The 24,209-nt window shown below is 42.3% G+C and overlaps 1 protein-coding gene and 1 non-coding gene across 6 annotated transcripts in view; one reads left to right on the top strand and one right to left on the bottom strand.

Annotated features, from left to right (window-relative positions):
• NKAIN3 (sodium/potassium transporting ATPase interacting 3) overlaps nt 1–24,209 on the bottom strand; it is a 547,209-nt gene that overhangs the window by 297,265 nt on the left and 225,735 nt on the right. For all 5 annotated transcript variants that reach the window (XM_030553164.1, XM_030553163.1, XM_030553165.1 and 2 more), the window contains exon 2: nt 2,128–2,265. In XM_030553164.1, the coding sequence (XP_030409024.1) occupies nt 2,128–2,265 (138 nt within the window). The remainder of the gene's footprint in view (nt 1–2,127; nt 2,266–24,209) is intronic.
• On the top strand, nt 7,548–7,686 carry LOC115647375. The gene has a single exon (XR_003999317.1). It is a non-coding gene; the product is annotated as a U4 spliceosomal RNA (small nuclear RNA).

Raw genomic sequence — 24,209 nt, 5'->3', positions numbered from 1 at the left:
CTAAAAATAATATAAAGAAACAAGTATCAGAGGGGTAGCCGTGTTAGTCTGGATCTGTAAAAGCATCTGATGAAGTGGGTATTCACCCACGAAAGCTCATGCTCCAATATGTCTGTTAGTCTATAAGGTGCCACAGGACTCTTTGCTGCTTATAAATAAACAGTTGGTTAACGTGCTGTGTTTCATCTTTTATCCTGAACAAAATGAAAGTTTTAACAGGGGAAGATGTACAGTTAGTGCTAGGACAGGAGGGTCAGGAGATCTGGGATTATTTCTACCTCTGCTCCAGACTTGTGTAACTTTGAGCAAGAGACTACGGGTATGTCCAGGGCCAGCTCTACTGTTTCTGCTGCCCCAAGCAGTGCGCCGAATTACCACTGTGGATGGCGGGGGCAGTCTGTGTGCCGTTAGGGCAGCATGCGCGTTTCTGCGATGGTGGCAGTTCGGCGGCAGCTTCTGTCTTCAGCTGGAAGACAGAAGCTGCGCTGCTGTGGACAGCTGAACATAGAAGCTGCTGCCGAATTGCTGCCGACACAGAAACGCATGTGCCACCCTAACGGCACATGGACTGCCCCCGCCATCCGTGGCAGCAATTCAGCACACTGCTTGGGGGCAAAAACACATGGACTGCTGCCCCTTGCAGACTGCCGCCCCAAGCACCTGTTTGGAATGCTGGTGCCTGAAGCCGGCCCTGGGTATGTCCACACTTAGGGCTAAGGGTGTGATTCCCAGCTCGAGGAGACATACTCGCTCTAGCTCTCATCAAGCCAGCACGCTAAAAATAGTAGTGTAGTCTCAGTAGCACCAGCAGTGGCGAGAGGGGCTAACTCAGCTGCCCTGAGTACAGACCTGTCTGGAGCCGATGGGCATGAATTTGCATGGCTAGCCTGAGCCACCGACCATGCTACTGTGGCTATGCTACTCTAGCACTCACTGAGCCAATGTAAGTGTCTCCTCGAGCTGGGAATCACCCTGCCACCAGCTCCAAGTGTAGACCTACCCTTAATCTCTCTGTGCCTCAGTTTTCTCACATCTAAAATGGGCAAAATAATGGGAAAGAACTGCATTTATGTCTGTAAAGCACCATCCTCCAATGGAAGGTGTTAGATAAAAGTGCAGACTAATACTTTTATCACTCCCTTCTAAATTCTTTATAAATGTTCATGAAGTTTAACAAAATTGAGTATAAAGAACCTCAATGTTACAGTCAGATCACTTTTTTCTCAGGGGAGGCCACTTTTTTTTTTTTTTTTTTTTTAGAAATAACACAAAATTACAGGAATAAACAGTTGATTGGAAAAAAACAGAAGCTTTTAAAGCATTTGACTAATGATTTTTCCCAGTAGACATTTTTTTCATTCTTTTGTGAGAAAAGCTATTTTTACATCTCAAAATCCCTTGCTAACAACATTACTGAGAGATTCCAAGTGCTGCCAGGTAAAAAAAATATTCAACTTTTCCAGTGGGGTCAGGGCAGTAGAATTTGAGAGGAAGTTTTTTAAGTGGCACTGGAATTTTTGATTCCTGACTGGATGGAGAATGTATGTTTCTCAGAGGTAATATATCTGACTTCAAGTGACATACATCAGAGGCAGGTCCTTGGTGACAATTTATACCAATTTAAATCAGATGTTAAATTCAGACCATTTTTTTCTCAGGGGAGGCCACTTTTTTTTTTTTTTTTGGTTAAGAAATAACACAAAATTACAGGAATCAACAGTTGATCAGAAAAAAAACTGAAGCTTTTAAAGCATTTGTCTAATGATTTTCCCCAGTAGACACTTTTTTCATTCATTCATTCATCAGGTGAAGTGGGTTTTAGCCCACGAAAGCTTATGCCCAAAAAAATGTGTTAGTCTCCAAGGTGCCACAAGGACTCCTTCTTGTTTTTGCTGATACAGACTAACACGGCTACCACTCTGAAACATGCTACCCTGGATAGTTTTCTATACCTCAAAACAAGATCTCATTTACTGGGCCATAAGTTTCAAAATGATGGATAAGTAGAGACCTTAAAAGATAATGCAGAAAGGATTATTCATATGTTTTCAAGCATAAAATATACGTTTTGTAATTTAAGAGGTTTTAAAGCCTACTATGAACACAAAGTCAATAAGACAGACTTACCACAACTATGTATCGAGGCCTAAACTGGATGGTTCCAAACAAACCCAATATGACAATTATTATTTGTAGAAAATTGCCAAGAATAGGAGCCCACTGGAAGCCAAGAAAGTCAAAGATCTGCCTCTCTAATGCAGCCAGCTGTAAGGAAACACATAACAAGATATTAACAGTTTAATTTGGGGTTATGCAGAATATTTGTTATTTTGACGTCATTGCATCAGACTCTACCAGATTGACTGTGATTGGAGTTCTGTGGAGGTTGGAATTCTGGGAGCTGGACTGATAACTGAACATTTTTGCATAACTCATATACCAACTATTTTAATGACAGGGCACTTAAAAATATTTCTAGTTACATTGCCCACTGGCTGACTCTGTATTATCTCACAGCTTAGCAGATAACCAAAGGCTGGTAAATTCTCATCCAGAATTAACTTGTCCTGGTCTGTTGAGAGCAACATTTGCTGATATTTATTTATTTAAATACAAACATTGTTTCAAACAGCAATCAATATAGATAATGTCATCACATTTCCCTCACTGTTATCATCATCCTACCTCCCTTATTCCCTTCATTTTGTTGCATCTAGTCTTAATTATATTGTAAGATGTTTGGTCTCTCGCTATGGGTGAGATTTTTACCCACTCTTTGCGCTATTTACACTGAATGAAAAGGTCAGAGCAGCACAGAGTGGCTCTAAAAGCCCCAGATCCAGCTAGGGGAGAACTTCCCTGGTATAGGAACTGAGAAAGCTGGCTGTGCTCCAAGGACCTCGTCTCAATCCCTGGAACAGGGACAGGGACAGGAAGGCTGTGGTAATGTCAGGGCCACAGCATGTAGTGCTGTGGAGACTGTGGGCAGCACAGTTGCCCAGAGGCACCTGGGAACAAATTGATGCAACACTGTTAGCCCCTCAGGGCCATCTAAATTATGCCAGGGGCCACTTCAGCATATTACCTAATCTCCACTTCTCATCTCCCCTCCTCACAGGCTTGGTCTACACTATGCGTTTAAACTGAATTTAGCAGCGTTAAATCGATTTAACCCTGCACCTGTCCACACAACGAGGCCCTTTATAGCGATATAAAGGGCTTTTTAAACCGGTTTCTGTACTCCTCCCCGACGAGAGGAGTAGCGCTGAAATCAGTATTGCCATGTCGGATTAGGGTTAGTGTGGCCGCAAATCGACGGTATTGGCCTCCAGGCGGTATCCCACAGTGCACCATTGTGCCGCTCTGGAAAGCAATCTGAATCGGATGCACTGGCCAGGTAAACAGGAAAAGCCCCGTGAACTTTTGAATTGCATTTCCTATTTGCCCAGCGTGGAGCTTTGATCAGCACGGGTGGCGATGCAATTCCAAATCCAAAAAGAGCTCCAGCATGGACCGTACGGGAGATACTGGATCTGATCACTGTATGGGGAGACAAATCTGTTCTATCAGAGCTCCGTTACAGAAGACGAAATGCCAAAGCATTTGAAAAAATCTCCAGGCTATGATACAGAATCCACAGCACAGTGCTTTGTGACAAGCGTAACGGAAAGCCAAAGAATGAAATGGACGCTCATGGGAGGAGAGAGGGGGTACTGAGGACTCCACAGTCCCCACAGTCTCTGAAAAGTATTTGCATTCTTGGCTGAGCTCCCAATGCCTGAAGGGTCAAAAACATTTTTCTGGGTGTTTCAGGGTATATGTCGTCAATTTACACCCTCTCCCCCCCGAAAGAAAAGGGAAAAAAAACATTTCTCGCCTTTTTTCAATGTCACCCTATGTCTACTGCATGCTGCTGGTAGACGGGGTGCTGCTCAACTGAACACCAGCATCCCCTTCCCGATGGCAGACAGTACAATATGTCTGCTATCCATTGTCATCATCAGCCTGTGAGTGCTCCTGGCTGGCCTCGGTAAAAATGAGAATGACTCCCGGTCATCCCTGGCAGATGGTACAGAACGGCTGGTAACCGTCTTCATCATAGCAACTGGAGGCTGAGCTCTATCAGCCCCACCCCCCTTTCCTGTCTAAAGAAAAGATTCTGTACTGCCTGGACTATCATAGCAGCGGGAGGCTGGGTCCTCTCCCTCACCACTCTTTAATGTCTTGCCTGGACTATCATAGCAGCAGGAGGCTTCCTCCCTCTCATTTTATCTCACTAAAAAGTCAGTGTTTCTTATTCCTGCATTCTTTATTACTTCATCACACAAATGGGGGGGACACTGCCGTGGTAGGAGGCATCGGGGAGGAGGGAAGCAACAGGTGGGGTTGTTGCTGGGGCACCCCCCAGAATGGCATGTAGCTCATCATTTCTGCAGGATCTCTGGGGCTCTGACACAGAGCAGCTCTGCTCTCTGGTTCTCTAGTACACTTGCCCCATATTCTAGGCAGGACTGACTCTATTTTTAGACAAAAACATAAAGAAGAGAATGACCCGCGGAGTCATTCTCATTTTTGTCTTTGCGCCCCCGGCCAACCTCAGCGAGGCCAGCCAGGAGCACCCATGACAGCAGCAGATGGTACAGAACGACTGATAACCGTCATCTCATCGCCAATTTACAATGGCATGGCAGACAGTGCAATAGGGATGGTAACCATCTCTGCTACCTTGCAAAGGCAAATGAATGCTGCTCTGTAGCACTGCAGTACCACCTCTGTCAGCAGCATCCAGTACACATACGGTGACAGTGTCAAGGCAAAATTGGCTCCATGGTTGCCATGCTATGGCATCTGCCAGGGCAATCCAGGGAAAAAGGGCACGAAATGATTGTCTGCTGTTGCTTTCATGGAGGAAGGATTGAGTGACGACATTTACCCAGAATCACCCACGACACTGTTCTTGCATTGGGATCTCAACCCAGAATTCCAATGGGTGGAGGAGACTGCGGCAACTATGGGATAGCTACAGGATAGCCACCCACAGTGCAATGCTCCGGAAATCGACGCTAGCTTCGGCACATGGACGCACACCGCCGAATTAATGTGCTTAGTTTGGTCACATGCACTTGACTTTATACAATCTGTTTTACAAAACCAGTTTATGTAAAATCAGAATAATCCCGCAGTGTAGACATATCCACAGGCTGCAAGTTCTGTGCTACGTCTCTTACAGGAGTATAGAATTTCACCCTATATTTTTGTAGAACCCAGTGGCATCCATATCAAGACTGGGCCATCCAGGTGCTACTATAAATTTAAAACCATGATCATTGCTAGCAAAAAGTCTGGACTAGAACCTCGCCCCCCACCTCTCTTTGCAAATACAGTTTTTAAACACCTTTGCAGCAATGTTAGTATTTTGACTCTCTGGCACTCACTCTTGATAATCCAAAAATTGCTGTAAAGATACTAAAACCAGCTTTTCTGGCAATGCACTTGTTGAGGGTTAAATCTGTTTCAATATTTTTCCAGATGTAGCAAAACATTTTTGAGCATTTAAACAAAATCCCACAATAGAATTTCTATGCATGCCAGAGTTTGTTACACTTGATTTTACTTATTTTGTTACATACCCTAAAATTTACCAAAATATTCACTTACAATATTGATACTTAGGTAGATGGAGGGTGTACAGCCCTATGGATATCAACTAAATCAGTATCATATGTGAGTATATCATTTAGTTAAAACATTTTATTTTCCACACAATGGACCATATTCATTTATAGGCTTGGAACATGTTTAGCAGAGAGTGAATCTGGCCCATTTTCTTTAAAACTCAGCCAGTTGTACCTGTTAAGAAGATCTCATCTTTCTGGCCTGAATTCACATAGGAACTTAGATCTGCCATACTGAGCTTAACTTTTAAGTGTCTAGAAAATCACAGGACTAATACTGCAATCCATAATGCCACAGTTAGGTGCCTAGGTTCCCTATGCAATCAATGAGGAGAGAGCAGGGCTTAAGAATGCAATCCACAAAGTTAGCACACTAGTTTGGGAACCGTCTAAACTAGCCACTGGAAGACCATAGAGATAGACTTAAGTCCGGGAGGCTGCAGAGAGGTCCCTATCTCTGCTAGAGATCCCCAACCAGGAATTCTTCTCCTGGAGTCAGGCAGCTTATGTGCATAAGCCATTTCTTGCAAGAAAGTTAGGTGCCTGCCTCACATTGCACAAAATGGCTGGAAGAGGAGGTGACCACTTTAACTTTAAGCCCTCCAGTCAGACCACTCAGTCAGGATATGAGACACCCAGGCTCAATTCCCTCCCACCTCTCTGGCTAGGGTGACCAGACAGGGAGTCGGGGATAGTAGGAGGCTCTATAAGAAAAAGACCCAAAAATTGAGACTGTTCCTATAAAATCGGGGACATCTGGTCTCTTACTGAAACTGTTCCACTTTGGAGGAATACTTAGTCATTGGAGCAGAGTGATTGGAATCTGAGTCTTCTAATCAGACTATGGAGTCATTATTTCTCCATTATTTATCTGAAGTGAAACAGCTTCTGCAGGTAAGAATGAGGGAGCCCCCACATCAGATTGTCCCATAGCTCAGTGGTCAGAGCACTCTCCTGAGAGCTGTGGGAGATACCTGTTCAGATTTTTCTCCCTCTGAGCCAGGGATAGGGTGACCAGATGTCCTGATTTTATAGGGACAGTCTCAATTTTTGGGTCTTTGTCTTATATAGCCTCCTATTACCCCCCATCCCCTGTCCCGATTTTTCACATTTGCTGTCTGGTCACCCTATTAGAGATTGAGGGATCCCCCACATCAAAACATTTCATAGCTCGTTGGTTAGAGCATGGTTCTTAGAGGTATAGGAGTCCCTATTCAAATCCTCTCTCACCAGGAAGCAGAAGGGGGAATTGAAAACTGGTCTCTTACATCCTACATGAGTGCTCCAACCCCTGGGCTATTCATTATAAGACGGATGGCACCACCACTCCTTCTCTGGCCAGATTTTGAATAGGACCTGAACCAGCAGGCAGCCTCTCTGAACACACCTACTGGTTTGGGCCCTGTGAATGAGATAGGTGCTCCTCCCCCTATCTTTCCCTGGTTCATGGAAGAATTGGGAGTTAGGCAGGAGACAGGCATCCAGATGCCTAGAGTGAGGCAGCAGTACATTTGCTCATAGACAGAAAAAGTCTAGGAAACTTTTTCAGTGAAAATTTAGATGCTAAGTAACTTTAGGCTCCTACAGGTTAGGCAGCAACTGAGCAGAGGTCTGTGGATTGCAATGATGCCCAGAACGTGGACTTAGTTACCTAAGCACCTTTGTGGATCTTGGCCTCTATATACAGCTTGGTTAATATGTTACATCTAAAATAATTAAATAGTTAAAGGTTGGATCCTCAGCTGGTGTGATTGTTGTGCTCCTTTAAAGTCAATAGAGCCACATGGGACTTACATCCACTGAGCACCTGGCTCAATATGTATAGGTGACAATTATCACTCACAATAGATTGGTAGTAAGAGGGAGCAGGGAGGGCATGTGCAGTGGCAGTATCATAGCCAATGAAGTTAATCTGAGGTGTGATTATTGCTAGTTGAAAACTTTTCCCTTCTCTAGTAAGCCAGATGGAGAACTCCCACCCATCTCTTTAGCTTGGTATGTGGGGAGCAACTGACTCCCATAACTCCCTCTTCTGCTTGGCTGGTGGGGTGTGAGGGCCTCCTGGTTCTATCTGCTTTAAACTCTGTATCTATTCTCCTCACTTAGTTGTCTCCTATTAGCCATAGAAGTGTAAAGGCCGAATTCCTGAACATAGCAGCTCACCTGACCATCATTTGTTGGGCTGTTTTCTCCTGTTAATAAAATTATTTGTTACTATCCTTGAAAACCACAGAATGCATTACTGGTGAAGATCTACAGAAGTCTTGAGAGGAAAGGGATGGGTAGTACTATTGTGCTGTTTCGAAAATCTACCCTCTTCTAGGTTATAAAACCTTCTTTGTGCATTTGGAAACTTCATAGCACACTGTGGGCATTACCTAAAACAAATAACTAATAACAATAACAACACTAATGGTAATAGAAGGACAGCATTTCTAGTTCACATGCACCAAATGCTCTAAAAAAGATACAGCAGCTACTATTATAATTTCTATTGTAGTCGCACCTAAAGTAATTCCCAAACAGAGATTAAGACCACCCACCTTTTTACACCATACAAGCAACTCACCCAGACAATCCCTGCTCCAGAAAGCTCACAACTTGAATTTAAATAATAAGTCACATGTGAATAAGCAGACAAATGCGGCGGAAGCAAGTGCGTGGCTATGGTAACAGTAGGAACAAGTCGGTTTGAATAAGTAGTAGTTTCAGTAGTCACAGGTGACCATCAACCTAATCCATGCCAGATAGTAAGGACTGGTAGGTAAAGAAAAGTTATAAGGAGGAATTTGGAGCCATATGCTTATAAGCTGGTTGACAAGTCACCAAAATATTTTTGCTGATAAATGTCCTTTTGCAAAATAGAAATTTTCACAAGAAAAATTCTGCTTTCATCAAAAATCTGAAATTACAAAACCCTGATTTTTTTTTTCAGGTTTTGGCAATCAAAAAGAAAAACTCTGTGGTGTTCAGTTTTTGAAAACCAAAATTTTTCAGTTCTCAGGCAATGAAAACCAGAAAAAAAAGTTAGTGAAAAATGTTCATGAAAGCTTAAAAAATACTTTCTTCAAAAATTCGCAGAAGATAAACTACATTTCTCACCTGCTCTGTTTGTGACTGACTATGCAAATCTTTGTGTTCTTTAGTTACTAATGTTCCATTATAGTAGTTATAAGGATGGAAGGTCCACTCCTATGATGAAAAGGGCACTACTTCAGTGAGTGGAGATATCAGAGGGACTAGCAGCAGGACACCATAGTGGGATTATACAAAATCTATTAATAAAAATGAGTCCGATTTTTGACTGGATTTTTTCTTTTATGTTTCATTAAGTCTGTCTTACCTTTTCCTGTATCCTTCTTTCTACAAAGTGCACTGAAAGGGTACTGATAGGCTGCAAATCTATGCGGCAATTATATTGCTCAATAGTGCTCAGCCATTTTCCTCTGGCCTCTGCCAAACCCTTTCAATTTTCTGTGTTGAAAACCAGAAGGAGATTGGGTTTATATTAATTTAGAGTCTTGCTTGGTTTGATGAGATGAACCACCTCAGAGAAACCTTACTTCACTTGCAATGTGAGTGGGGAGGAATTTTCAGTATCACATATCTTGCTTATGATGATGCAAAATAAGGGGTCAAACAGCAGTAAGGAAGGCTACATGAGAACAAAAAGTAATCAGACCACATGCCTGACCGTACGCACAAACAGCTAACCCCCATAGAGAACAGTCCTCCAATAATTGTTCAGTCTTATTAAACTTTCCAAGCACAAATCAGAGCTTGTCTGGGTGATGAGCCACCACAGCAGACTTAGGAAGTCAACTTTTCAAAATGAGTGTGAAAATTCAATTTCCTTTTCGGTCTTCAACCTCAGGGATAACACTCAATTTTACATTATAAAGAGAAGACCCTTTTTATAAAGGGCACACTAGTTTGAGACCAGTTATTATAAGTTCTATACCCTTCAGAATGGAAAGTGCCAAATTGAAAGATTTTGCATTTAAAGAAGGATGCTTCATAAAGCCTTACAATCAAATGTTTACTTTCATAATACCAAAATAAAACGGTACTATTTAAAAACATCTGTGGTCCTGATGTATTGTACATTATTGGGTTTATAATATTGGAAATGTATTATCTTTTATGTATTTGAAATTACAAAACCACTTAGCTGTTTATGTAGAAACAATGCATAATATTTAATAATATATACATTTTATTTCTAGGACACTTGCTTTCAGCAGCAATCTATGCACCCTACTCAAAATCTACCAAAAAAGAGTAAAGCTATTAATTACAACTACATCAACATGTGGTATCAAAAGCTTTTTTAAAATAAAAATAGTTGTAAGACTCTACTAAAATATTCAAAATCTATGGCCTTTCTCAAATATGTTTTATAGTTCCCTAGTCTTAAACAAAAGCAAAACAAAATAAGAAAACACAATAAAAACAAATGAACAGCCATCCCCCATGAAACTACAGGCCAGAGAGTTTAAATTTCAGCTACAATTCTGGAACTTGTCTAAAACAATAGAATGGAGAGAATGAGAATCAGTATTGGATGAGGATGATTATTATTAATAATTATTAGTAACATGGGTTTTTCTAAGGCACTACTCATTGTAGTACTTGAATGCCAGTGGTTGTAAAAAAATAGGTTTCTTTAGACACAACAACAAAACAATCTGCTTCCCTTTCTCTCTCTAGATTTACTGTGTCGTTTAAGAACTACCAGATCCTTCCACAAGGGCTGATGCTGACAATTTGTTATCACACATGGCTCACTAGAAAATGGGAGTCTTACAAAATTCATGCTCATCTTGATTTTAGGCAGTACTCTATTCGGCAGCCATCAGAACTAAAATAAAATCCTATGCAGTTCACCTGGCCCCCTTGTAATTCAAACCTGAGTTCCACCATGGCAGACCAATCTGGTAATAAGGCCATCAACAAAGGGGAAACGTATGATATGTACTCCATGTTATTCATTTTCTGTGATTGTTGGGTTGCAGACATTGATGGAAGATCCCATCTACTTTCTACGTTAGCCTTTTGCCTCTCAGAACCACAGAGCATTCACAACAGCATTTGTTCTGCTGCTCCCCACTCTGTGCTAGTATACTAGTGAAGCTAAATGTTTAGATCACAGTGCCAGAGCAACTTTTTTATTGTTTAAAGCTGCTGGAAAGAATAAAAAATGTTCGGCCTATTCAATATTTAAAATTCAGAATCCTTAAGATGCAGCGCAAACAATCAAAGCCAGAGATACAACAAAAATTAGTTGAATCAGAGACTGAGCAACGTCAAAGGAAGTGCAAAACACGTTTTGAGTACATATTCTATTCTCCTACTTCACCTTTAGAATATTACTAGTGTGCTTGACTTTGATGAGACTCACAGCATATGGGACAACGTGAGGTATAGATGGACCAAAGAACATTTGGATCCAAAGTATGAGAAACTCCAATAGGATATTCAGTGTTAGTTGAACGGTCTGACTGCTGAACTAACTTATCCAAGTGAAGTATCAGCTTCTGGGTGATTTTGAAAAGGGCTGTCCCTTATAATAACTAAACAAAATTATTAAATAATGTGGCATGAAAGTTACTGAGATTCAGAGACCATTATGTGATTCTAACCAAATCGCTATTGTTTGCAGTAAGCTCAGCTGCACTGGACAACAGAAAAATCACTCATCTTCAGACAAGTTATTGTTAAAGAAAAGGAAACTGGTAGCATCATATCAAAAGTGAATTTGCACTGCCGGTCAAATGGGTAATTGGCCGTCACTTGAGTGGGTGTAAGGGACTGTGGGTAACATATAATACAAAAGAAATACATGACATTCTTGCTGAAAGAACTTGGTACAAAGAGCAGTGACAAAGGTTAGTGGAGGCCAGAACACAGAAACAGTGAAAGAGAAAGGAAGATATAATATAATAAATGTATTAGTTTTTTTAAAAGAGATTCTGTGATTTTAATGTGATGCCTTTTGCTCATAGCTCAACTAGCAAAGCTCTCTGAAGGGAAATCTCAGGAATTGGGCAATGGTCCATCTTCCAACCTCTTCTCTGAAATAACTGTTGAAGGAAGTAGGTACAACCATAATGTTACAGTGTCATAAACAGATAGTTAAGGGTTAATGTCTCTTTTACCTGTAAAGGGTTAACAAACAGGGACCCAAACACCTGACCAGAGGACCAATCAGGAAACAAGATACTTTCAAATCTAGGTGGAGGGAAGCCTTTGTTTGTGGGTTTTGGGTTTTTGCTTTGTTCTCTCTAGGCTCTGAGAGTGACCACACATACCTACAGGCTCTCTAATCTTCTGTTCCAATTTTGTAAGTACAAAAGTAGAAAGACAGTTTAGTCTTTTTAATTGTTTTTCTGTATTTGCAACTGTGTATCTGGCTGGTAGAGTTTTACTGTGTATTTGGGTGAAAGTATTCTAAATTGTATTTCTGCTGGAGAAAGCTTTCTTTCTATTGTCTATAAGCTGAAATATCCTGTAACTTTTTACCATCTAAATTGCAGAGATGGACCTTTTATTTTTTTCTTTCTTTTTATTTAAAAGTTTTGCTTTTAAGACCTGTCTGATTTTTCCCCTTGTTGAGGCTCAAGGAAATTGAGTCTGTACTTAACTGGGAAGGAAAAGGAGGGGGGGAACCCATCTGATTTCCCTGTGTTGTGATTCAAAAAGTTTGAATCACGGTGATCTTCTAGTGTACCCAGGGCAGGAAAGATCTGGGAGGAAGAAAGGAGAAGGGGGAATCCCTTTGTTTAGATTCACGGAGCTTGAATCTGTATATTTCTCCAGGAGCCGGGGGGGAACACCTGGAGGGGAGGAGGGGGAAGGGAAATGGTTCATTCCCCTTTGTTGTGAGACTCAAGGAATTTGGGTCTTGGGGCCCCCAGGGAAGGTTTTGGGGAGACCAGAGTCTGTCAGGCGCTCTACTCTAAGTCCTGATTGGTGGCAGCAGTACAGGATCTAAGCTGGTAATTAAGCTTAGGAAACTTCATGCTAGTACCCATATTTTGGACGCTAAGGTTCAGATTTGGGAATTATACTATGACATACAGTATATACTATATGTATGCTAAAGATGTCACAAATATTGTACCTATAGTGAAATAAATATGGACCTCATTAGGAAGACCTGGAAAATAAGTATACTGCATCTCATCATTACCTCACAAACAATGTTTGTTATTCAGGTTATTTTATTCATAGAAACAATTATTTGAGAACATAATAACCCAAGAAAGAGGTATGGAGCTAGAAAGTAATATGCACTGAGAGCTTAAATATTCAGTTATTAAAAAAACCCACAACACTGTATCAAGCCTGTCTAGAGAAAATTACGTTCATGCCAACATATAACCAGGCATTTATTTATAGTATTACCCAGGTTCTTTTAATAAACAGATATTATAAAGGAGAGCTATTTCTGCATATATTATAGCAGTGCAGAAAACATTACGTTTTCTTTCTCTGTGGCTACCAGGATGCTTTGTGAATCATTTCTCTTATGAGATTAGTCATTTCATGCTTTTGTGTACTGTTAACACTCTTAATTCATAACCCGCTGCAAATATAAATTAATGACAAATCCTTAAGAGACATATTTTCAAAGGCCTCAACACCCACAGTTGGAGCCAGATGTTGAAAAGAGCTTAGCAATGGGAGCTTCTGGGTGCCAATCTGGCCTTACTGGGCTGTCTAAACAGGAACTGAGCTCTTTTGAAAGTTTGGCTTTGCAAGAATAATTATATGAGACTGAAAGGAACCTAATTCTTAATATATATTTTTCATTATATTTTGGTAAATACTCATTGTTTTTATAGCACTGCTTTACATACTATTAAGCAAACACAAAATAAAGTGCTATATATTCTAAAATATTGATCTTTCTATAGGCTGTTCTTAGAGACATGACATTTTCTCGAATTACGTTGACTTCAAAAAGTTTGCAGGACCTTGGTGATGTCAGTGCAGCCTTATAATGATGACTTTTATAAAGAAAAAATTCTGTACATTCAACATATTGGGCCTGATCTTTCAATCTTAGCTCAGGCAAAACTCTCACTGAAATCCCTGGGAACTTTGATTCAGCCAGGACTTCAGGACCAGGCCCAGAAAGTTGATAGTAAATTATTTTAGAATCACACCAAGCAGTGCAGAAGAGAGAATCTGTTACTATTTGTTTCCTAATGCCCCTTGATCTCAATGACATGAAAGCTGCATCAAACAATCTTGCATCCTAGAACACTGCATGTGCCAGTATAATACCACAGCCTGACTACTACAGCTGTACCAAATAGACACTATAAAAATGCAGTTACAGTCCATGAGTAGCCCGGACAAGGAACAAGCCAACTATTATAATAAAAACCCAAAGTGCCAATTCGTCTCAGAACAGTGATTTAAGATTGAATTTCAACCCTCCAATGAAGCTGTAACTGATCCCAAAACACTAAGATTGAGCCTCTTGGCTGGTTGACCTATACAATCCCAAAAATAACTGGAATGAATGTACATATAATGGCATTTAAGACTCCCTTGGTTGTTTTATTTAAATGCCAGCAAATGCACAGCAAAGGAAGACATAAGAGATAGGTTATGGGTTAAAGGATCTTAAACGTTCCCTATCTTTTTATGTATAATAGTGTTCATGTAAAAAGATGAAGATAAAGGAGAAAACCTGTTAAAATATGTTTGCTGGGTAGTAATAATTTATAGATTATTTGGCCTTAATCCAAAAACCAGTGTATATCTGTTCATTATCTTGTATCCACTCATCTAGTTATATTCTAAAGTCTCCTAGGTAGTAGATGATTTTTGTTCTTTAATTAGCATATTTTGCACATTATACGGAACCCAGTAGAGTCATTGAGCTTTAAAAACACTAAGAAATTGTGCTTTAGAGTATACGCATAACTTGCCACCAAAATGAACACTCATACTGAGTGCAGGGAGGGCATCTAGCTAGTGCACAGTTCTTTGCACAATAGGGGCCTAATCAAAATCCTACTGAATTCAATGGGAATCTTTCTATTGATTTCACCGTGCTCTGAATCAGACATAGTATAGGGGGTAGAGAACAGAGACAGGTTAGTTTTGGTCAAGGACATGGGCCAAACCTCTAGCCTTATGAACTATGCCAAGGAATCTTTAATGTCCATTCAAAAGCTTGTTTTTAATGTATCCTCTGAAAGGCTTAGAATAAATGGCATAGTGCCTGAGGAGGATGAAGGGTGGAGACCAACTCAGCTGGGATGTAAGCATGTAGGTCCAGCGAGGTGAGGTTTGCTAAACCTGAATCTTAGATCAACAAACTCTCTCCTAGGTATAAAGTGAAACATTGAACATTTTATAATAAAAATGATGCACACTATGTCACCCTCCATATTAGCATCCACAGCAGTAGGGAGTCTGCCTCTCCTCTTTTACATTCTACAGAAACCTCTCTACCTGGATTCTGCAGAGATCCTGCTTCATGGAACAGGGGAAAGTAGGGAGGGGAGCCACTTGGTTTCCCCAAACCAATGGGGGAAAGCACAACAGGGACCCTGGAGGGGGGGGGGATATTTCTGGAAACAAATGTGATGAGAAAGGCCCTGAAAGCATGTGAGCACCCCCTCACTTTCCCCATGCCTATAACAGAGCAAGTCTCCTCTCTTCCTGTGCAGGGCAGAAAAGGATCCCACCAACTGCACTGGAGTTCACCCGCATCTGCTGCTGCCATCAGAACTCAGATATAGCCCAACAATAAACCTGACCACCTCAGTTTCTCATTTCATCTGGCTGAAAGGAGAAACCTATCTGACATTTAATCACTACATATTTCTCCATAAAACCAACCACTTCCAATGCTTCCTGTTTACAGTAAAGTAACACCATCCCTCAGCTTTCAGTCTCATGGTTTATTTAGCTTAGGATATGAGGGGCAGAAAGGTCAGCAGATGCCCTCTGGGCCTCCTTCCCCTGTGTAAATGAAAGCATTGCTATAACACTCTGGCAGCACTGCTGCAGCCCTTTGATTTGAGGACAAGCCAGCTGGGAAGTAGTAAATTTCTAACTTCAACCTTCCTCATCTGTTCTCCCTCTCTGCCTCCCTGCAGCTCTTCCTCCCTCTCCATGAGCAGCCAGGCTTGTCCCTTCTGAGGCAGTTCAAGAGGGCAGGGGAGAAACAGTTGGCACTCCCACCTCCCAGCAGGAAGAAGGAGAGAACCCCCCCAGTGCAATCTGCTGCAGCAAGACAAGTGAGGTTGTCCATTATGTTATAACTGAACTGATCAATTTCAATTGTTAAGAACATAAGTTGAACCTACACATCCTAAGGCAGCATAATTTAGTGCATCGTCATTGGGGAAAAAAATTAAAACTCCCTTTGTTCATACTTCAGCATAATAAAGAACACCTAATGCTTCCAACAGGTTAGCCTGCTGTCTGCTGTTACCCCATAAATTCTGATAAGCATAACTGAGGATCTGGACTGACTGCCAGCAGCAGGTATCCCTGCAAGCTCTTTGGAGGTTGCAAATGATTATCTGCGGCATGTTCTTTGCACCACAACTTTTTCATTTGTTATTTTCAAGTACCAAAATTTTGTATCAGATATCTGATTCTGCAGCTTTGACACACACACAACATCCCATGAGCTATCCTGCCAGCCACTATCAACAAAAAGTAGGGCAACTGTTCTTTTTTAAACCTCTCTTTTTTGCCGAGTACAAAAAGATGAGATTGAACAACAGCTCAACAAATTATTTTGACCCAGTGTTATCAGAAGTAATTCACCAACAGTGTCTATCTTACGAATAATTTACTGTTACTGCACACTCTATAATGCTTTCTGCAGAATACTTTCTGTGGAAAACACGGCGAGGGTGTAAATGAGAACTAAATTCCAAGAAATGTGAGTTATAGTCTTATTATATAACTGGCAAGAGCAAGGTACCATGTTAATACACAGATTAGTGTCAATGTGCTGACATTTTAATACTATTACTTTGGAACTTTAGATATAAGGGTTGTAAAGAGCATTCTTATACTGACTGTAATAAGGAGGATTTTACAAAATCTGGTTATGAAGGTGCTACTCTGTATTCTAGCACAGTATACTCATAGAGCAAAGAAGTAAACTTAATCACCTATGAACAGCTCCTCATTCTCCCAAATAGGGAATGTTAAGGAGGGACTTAGTTAGAGAAAGAGAAACTAAAAGAGCATTTATATCTCATATGAATGTATAAGAACATCCTGGTAACCTGTTAAAAATAATGGGAATTCTGAGGCAGAGGGTATCCTTGGACAAATACAGAAGCACATAGTTAGAGAAAGAGGTTCAGCAAGGTAGAAAAACAATGCCCCAGCTTAAGTCCTTCTCTTTTGCGTGTGTTATTAAGGTCTGATCCTGCACTTGTTGAAACAAATGACAAAACTCTCATTGACTTCCAAAGTGTCTGATTAAGAATTTATTGAGCTGTAAATGGAGGATTCAGCACTGCAAAGGTACTGAGTGCTTCCTAGAAAGTTGTCAATAGAAGCAAATGGCATTCTATGCTCAGCATCCTGCAGAACCGAGCTAATGATAAGTATATTAGCATTCTTTAACAAAACTGATGCTCTGCTTTGAGAGGAAGATGGACGGTGAAGTCAATCCCTTGGCTGTTTCACTGTTGACCTAACTTGGAAAATGGTGTGATATTGCTTGAGATATGAAATAGTGTCTATCAAGCCTCAGGGTATTTTTGCTAGCAGTCTATATCTGATCAGAGATGAGGAATTAATGCATAATCAGCACCATAAAACCAAATATTTAGGAATAAGGAATTGCCACTTTATAAAGACACTTTGATAAATCAAGAAGTACATACGATTATCATACACTACATATTTGCCACTTTTATGCATTTTAGTCACAGATGTATATAAATGGTTAACATTATCCCACATATTTTAATTTCTACATAATTTATGTTATGATGAATTATTTTGCTACTTCTCCCCCCACACAACCCTCCACAATGTGGTTTCTCTCCCATAGTGACCTCTGTGGCAACCTCTATCGATTTAGCAGCGTGCCTGTGGTGTTACTACAAACTTTATCTATTCCCCTCCTTACCATCCATGGATCTAGCTATTATCTGCCTTTACCTTCACATTTCCAGCCACACTCCAATTAGCTGTGTTGCTACCTTTTAGCATGCAGTATATAGAGAAGATAGGTGGTGTTATGAAGTAGAACTCTCCATTTATCCAGCAGTGTTCTCTCCATTCATCTCAGATCTTCTCCTGAAGCTCTTTTGTTCATTTCTAAGTTCACTTGCCAACTCAAAGTACACATACAGTAGAACCTCAGAGTTATGGATATCTCTGGAATGGAGGTTGTCTGTAACTCTGAAATGTTTGTAATGCTGAACAAAGTGCAGTTTGGGCTCCAGATCCAGCAGCTGACACTCCAGGCCAGGCTTTTGCATACTTTGATGTGTGATTGTGACAGGGAGGACAGTGCCCGGAGGCTCCCTGCTGGCCCTGCCTGACTCCGCTCCAGAAAAGAGTACAGGAGAAGTCCTCCAGGCAGCCTGGAGTGGCTGTAGGGGAAGCAGCCAATCAGAGAGGCTGCTGGAGTGGTGAATAAGGGGTCAGGAGGACCATATAAAAAGAAGCAGCAGAGACAAGTAAAAGCAGCAAAGAATCTTGTGGCACCTTATAGACTAACAGACGTTTTGGAGCATGAGCTTTCATGGGTGAATACCCACTTCGTCAGATGCATGTGGTGGAAATTTCCAGGGGCAGGTATATGTATGCAGGCAAGCTAGAGATAATGAGGTAGTTCAATCAGGGAGGATGAGGCCCTGTTCTAGCAGTTGAGGTGTGAAAACCAAGGGAGGAGAAACTGGTTTTGTAATTGGCAAGCCATTCACAGTCTTTGTGTAATCCTGAGTTGATGGTGTCAAATTTGCAGATGAACTGAAGCTCAGCAGTTTCTCTTTGAAGTCTGGTCCTGAAGTTTTTTTGCTGCAGGATGGCCACCTTAAGGTCTGCTATAGTGTGGCCAGGGAGGTTGAAGTGTTCTCCTACAGGATATATTGCCATTCCTAATATCTGATTTGTGTCCGTTTATCCTTTTCTGTAGCGACTGTCCTGTTTGGCCAATGTACATAGCAGAGGGGCATTGCTGGCATATGATGGCGTATATTACATTGGTGGACGTGCAGGTGAATGGACCGGTGATGGTGTGGCTGATCTGGTTAGGTCCTGTGATGGTGTCGCTGGTGTAGATATGTGGGCAGAGTTGGCATTAAGGTTTGTTGCATGGATTGGTTCCTGAGCTAGAGTTATTATGGTGCGGTGTGCAGTTACTGGTGAGAATATGTTTCAGGTTGGCAGGTTGCTTGTGAGCGAGGACTGGCCTGCCACCCAAGGCCTGTAAAAGTGTGGGATCATTGTCCAGGATGGGTTGTAGATCCCTGATGATGCGTTGGAGAGGTTTTAGCTGGGAACTGTATGTGATGGCCAGTGGAGTTCTGTTGGTTTCTTTCTTTGGTTTGTCTTGCAGTAGGAGGCTTCTGGGTACATGTCTGGCTCTGTTGATCTGTTTCCTTATTTCCTCATGTGGGTATTGTAGTTTTGAGAATGCTTGGTGGAGATTTTGTAGGTGTTGGTCTCTGTCTGAGGGGTTAGAGCAGATGCGGTTGTACCTCAGTGCTTGGCTGTAGACAATGGATCGTGTGATGTGTCCGGGATGGAAGCTGGAGGCATGAATGTAAGCATAGCGGTCGGTAGGTTTTCGGTATAGGGTGGTGTTAATGTGACCATCACTTATTTGCACCGTGGTGTCTAGGAAGTGGACTTCCCATGTAGATTGGTCCAGGCTGAGGTTAATAGTGGGGTGGAAGCTGTTGAAATCGTGGTGGAATTTTTCCAGAGACTCCTTCCCATGGGTCCAGATGATGAAGATGTCATCAATGTAGCGTAGGTAGAGAAGGGGCGTGAGTGGACGAGAGCTGAGGAAGGGTTGTTCCAGGTCGGCCATAAAAATATTGGCATATTGTGGGGCCATGCGGGTGCCCTTAGCGGTGCCACTGATCTGGAGATATAGATTGTCATCAAATTTGAAATAGTTGTGTGTGAGGATAAAGGCACAGAGCTCAGCAGCCAGTTGTGCTGTGGCATCATCAGGGATACTGTTCCTAACAGCTTGTATTCCATCTGTGTGTGGGATGTTCATGTAGAGAGCCTCTACATCCATGGTGGCTAGGATGGTGTTTTCTGGAAGGTCACCAATGCACTGTAGTTTCCTCAGGAAATCAGTGGTGTCACGGAGATAGCTGGGAGTGCTGGTGGCAGAGGGTCTGAGAAGAGAGTCCACATATCCAGACAGTCCTTCAGTGAGAGTGCCAATGCCCGAGATGATGGGGCGTCCAGGATTTCTGGGTTTGTGGATCTTGGGTAGTAGATAGAATAACCCTGGTCGGGGCTCTAAGGGTATGTTGATTTGTTCCAGTGTTAGTGTAGGGAGTGTCCTGAGTAGATGTTGTAGTTTCTTAGTGTATTCGTCAGTGGGGTCTGAGGGAAGTGGCCTGCAGAATTTGGTGTTGGAGAGTTGTCTGGCAGCCTCCTTTTGATAGTCAGACTTGTTCATGATGACAACAGCACCTCCTTTATCAGCCTCTTTGATGATAATGTCTGGATGGTTTCTGAGGCTATGGATGGCATTGCGTTCTGCACGACTTAGGATATGAGGCAAGCGATGTTGTTTTTCCACAATTTCTGCCTGTACACGTCGGCGGAAGCATTCAATGTAGAGGTCCAGACTGTCATTTCGACCCTCAGAAGGAGTCCATGTGGAGTTCTTCTTCTTCTGCTGTTGGTGGGAGGGTACCTGTGTATCAGTGCGCTGTTCAGTGTTGTCCTGAAAGTATTCTTTGAGTTGGAGACAGCGAAAGTAGGCTTCCAGATAGCTGCAGAACTGTATCATGTTGGTGGGGGTAGCAGGGCAGAAAGAGAGTCCCCGAGATAGGACAGACTTTTCTTCTGGGCTGAGTGTGTAGTTGGATAGACTGACGATATTGCTGGGTGGGTTGGGGGTACCATGGTTGTGGCCCCATGAGGCAGGTAGGAGTTTAAACAGCTTACAGTCCTTTTTCCTTTGCAGAAAGGTGAAGTGAGTGATGTAGATCTCCTGTCTTATTTTGGTAAAGTCCGTTTGTATGGAAGTTTGGTTATTAATAAGAGTCTCCAGGTTGGAGAGCTCTTTTTTGATGTTTTCCTGTTTGCTGTATAGGATGCTGATCAGGTGGTTCCTCAGTTTCTTTGATAGAGTATGGCATAATCTCTCACTGTGGTCTGTGTAGCTATCCCAGCTATCTCCATGACACCACTGATTTCCTGAGGAAACTACAATGCATTGGTGACCTTCCAGAAAACACCATCCTAGCCACCATGGATGTAGAGGCTCTCTGCACGAACATCCCACACACAGCTGGAATACAAGCTGTTAGGAACAGTATCCCTGATGATGCCACAGCACAACTGGCTGCTGAGCTCTGTGCCTTATCCTCACACACAACTATTTCCAATTTGATGACAATCTATATCTCCAGATCAGTGGCACCCCTATGGGCACCCGCATGGCCCCACAATATGCCAATATTTTTATGGCCGACCTGGAACAACGCTTCCTCAGCTCTCGTCCATTCACGCCCCTTCTCTACCTGCGCTACATTGATGACATCTTCATCATCTGGACCCATGGGAAGGAGTCTCTGGAAAAATTCCACCACGATTTCAACAGCTTCCACCCCACTATTAACCTCAGCCTGGACCAATCTACATGGGAAGTCCACTTCCTAGACACCACGGTGCAAATAAGTGATGGTCACATTAACACCACCCTATACCGAAAACCTACCAACCGCTATGCCTACCTTCATGCCTCCAGCTACCATCCCGGACACATCACACGATCCATTGTCTACAGCCAAGCACTGAGGTACAACCGCATCTGCTCTAACCCTCAGACAGAGACCAACACCTACAAAATCTCCACCAAGCATTCTCAAAACTACAATACCCGCACGAGGAAATAAGGAAACAGATCAACAGAGCCAGACATGTACCCAGAAGCTTCCTACTGCAAGACAAACCAAAGAAAGAAACCAACAGGACTCCACTGGCCATTACATACAGTCCCCAGCTAAAACCTCTCCAACGCATCATCAGGGATCTACAACCCATCCTGGACAATGATCCCACACTTTCATAGGCCTTGGGTGGCAGGCCAGTCCTCGCCCACAAGCAACCTGCCAACCTGAAACATATTCTCACCAGTAACTGCACACTGCACCATAATAACTCTAACTCAGGAACCAATCCATGCAACAAACCTCAATGCCAACTCTGCCCACATATCTACACCAGCGACACCATCACAGGACCTAACCAGATCAGCCACACCATCACCGGTCCATTCACCTGCACGTCCACCAATGTAATATACGCCATCATATGCCAGCAATGCCCCTCTGCTATGTACATTGGCCAAACAGGACAGTCGCTACGGAAAAGGATAAATGGACACAAATCAGATATTAGGAATGGCAATATACAAAAACCTGTAGGAGAACACTTCAACCTCCCTGGCCACACTATAGCAGACCTTAAGGTGGCCATCCTGCAGCAAAAAAACTTCAGGACCAGACTTCAAAGAGTAACTGCTGAGCTTCAGTTCATCTGCAAATTTGACACCATCAACTCAGTATTAAACAAAGACTGTGAATGGCTTGCCAATTACAAAACCAGTTTCTCCTCCCTTGGTTTTCACACCTCAACTGCTAGAACAGGGCCTCATCCTCCCTGATTGAACTACCTCATTATCTCTAGCTTGCCTGCATATATATACCTGCCCCTGGAAATTTCCACCACATGCATCTGACGAATTGGGTATTCACCCATGAAAGCTCATGCTCCAAAACGTCTGTTAGTCTATATGGTGCCACAGGATTCTTTGCTGCTTTTACAGATCCAGACTAACACGGCTACCCCTCTGATACCATAGACAAGTAGTCAGTTGCTGCTTGAAGCTAGAAGAGAGAGGACCAGGTTTCTTGCTGGGAGGAAAAGCAGCAGGACCATTGACAGTTCAGTGCAGGCACGGTTGAGCCCTGGGAGAGCTGCTGAAGACTGGGGGGAGGAGGGAGAGCAAAGAAGGAGCTCTTGACTGACTTCAGGGATCGGGCAGTGACTGAGCCCAGAACCTAGCCAGACCAAGGGAGAGTACTGTGATGGGCCCTGTCAGTCTGGTTAAAGACTGAGCCTGGAGGGAGGTTGCCGAAAAGGATACACCAATGGAGGGTACTGCGATGGGCCATGTTGGACCATGAGAGGCGGGTATCACCTTGTTCCAAAAACTAAGAAACAGCAGGCTCACACTCTACTGGGAGAGGAGGGGGTTCACAAGAGGCAAGTGCTTACCCTGTTAGTGATGTTAACAGTTTGTGTTTTAATGGCTTATAAAGCTTTACCTTTTTATACCTCAGTGTCTACTTTCATCAAATAATTGTCTGAGCCCCCACCACCATTACTTTCCACAATTGTGAAAAATTAAATAGATAAAAATTTAAAAAATGCTTAAGACCAAACATCAACGTTATCAGTCAAAATTATAAAATAAAAATCAAGTTATGCCAAGCTGATAAGAGCATAACAGCAGCCCTGGGTCAGCCCGATGGTCTAGCTAGCCCAGTACCCTGTCTGTCAACTGTGGCCAATACCAGGTGCTTTAGAGGAAATGAACAGAATGGTAATTATTGAGAGATCCTGCCCCTGTTCTCCAGTGTCAGCATCTCAGAGTTAGAGGCTTAGGGACATCCAGAGCATGGAGTTGCCTACCTAACAGTGAGATAGGATTGCAAAGTACACCGCTATATATTCAAATAGCTATAAAATAACTGAGTTTTGTGCAGCATCTTCTCTAGGTCAGAGTGAGATACTATATGGCACAGCCCATTTGCAGATATCACATGGTACTAGAACTGACATACTGTAAAAAGGTTCCACACAGTCAGTTTGCAGCTTGTGACAGGTGCCACACAGATACTCCTCAGATATCATCCAAAATTGTAAAAGCTGCCACACAGAGTAAATTCTCAGATATTAAACAGGCTTGCAAAAAACTAAGATCAAAACACAGTTATCACTTGAGAACTGGCCTACAATTTCAAATGGGCATGTGAAAAAATGCACAAGCAAGTCCTCTCATGTGTTTGGACAAGTTGATTTTCTCACACCCTCTCATTTTTTTGCATCCCTGCAGAACTGATTTGGTAGCTTCAAAGATTTGATCATTTAGTGCTCCATCCTGTTGGGTGCTAAACATGGGTTGCAGTAGTAGCCATGGCAGAGGAATAGCTGCCCAGCTACTTTGTACCAATGCACCAGGCCAAGAAGTATTCTTCTTTCACCTCAACTTATTTATTATTTGTGTTGTTAAGGTCTTGGTAGATGGGGAGACATTTATTTTCC

This window comes from Gopherus evgoodei, chromosome 2, assembly GCF_007399415.2.
Source record: "Gopherus evgoodei ecotype Sinaloan lineage chromosome 2, rGopEvg1_v1.p, whole genome shotgun sequence".
NCBI classification, from domain to species: Eukaryota; Metazoa; Chordata; order Testudines; family Testudinidae; genus Gopherus; species Gopherus evgoodei.
Note: the sequence above shows the minus strand (reverse complement) of the source record. Positions and strands in the feature narration are given on the sequence as shown.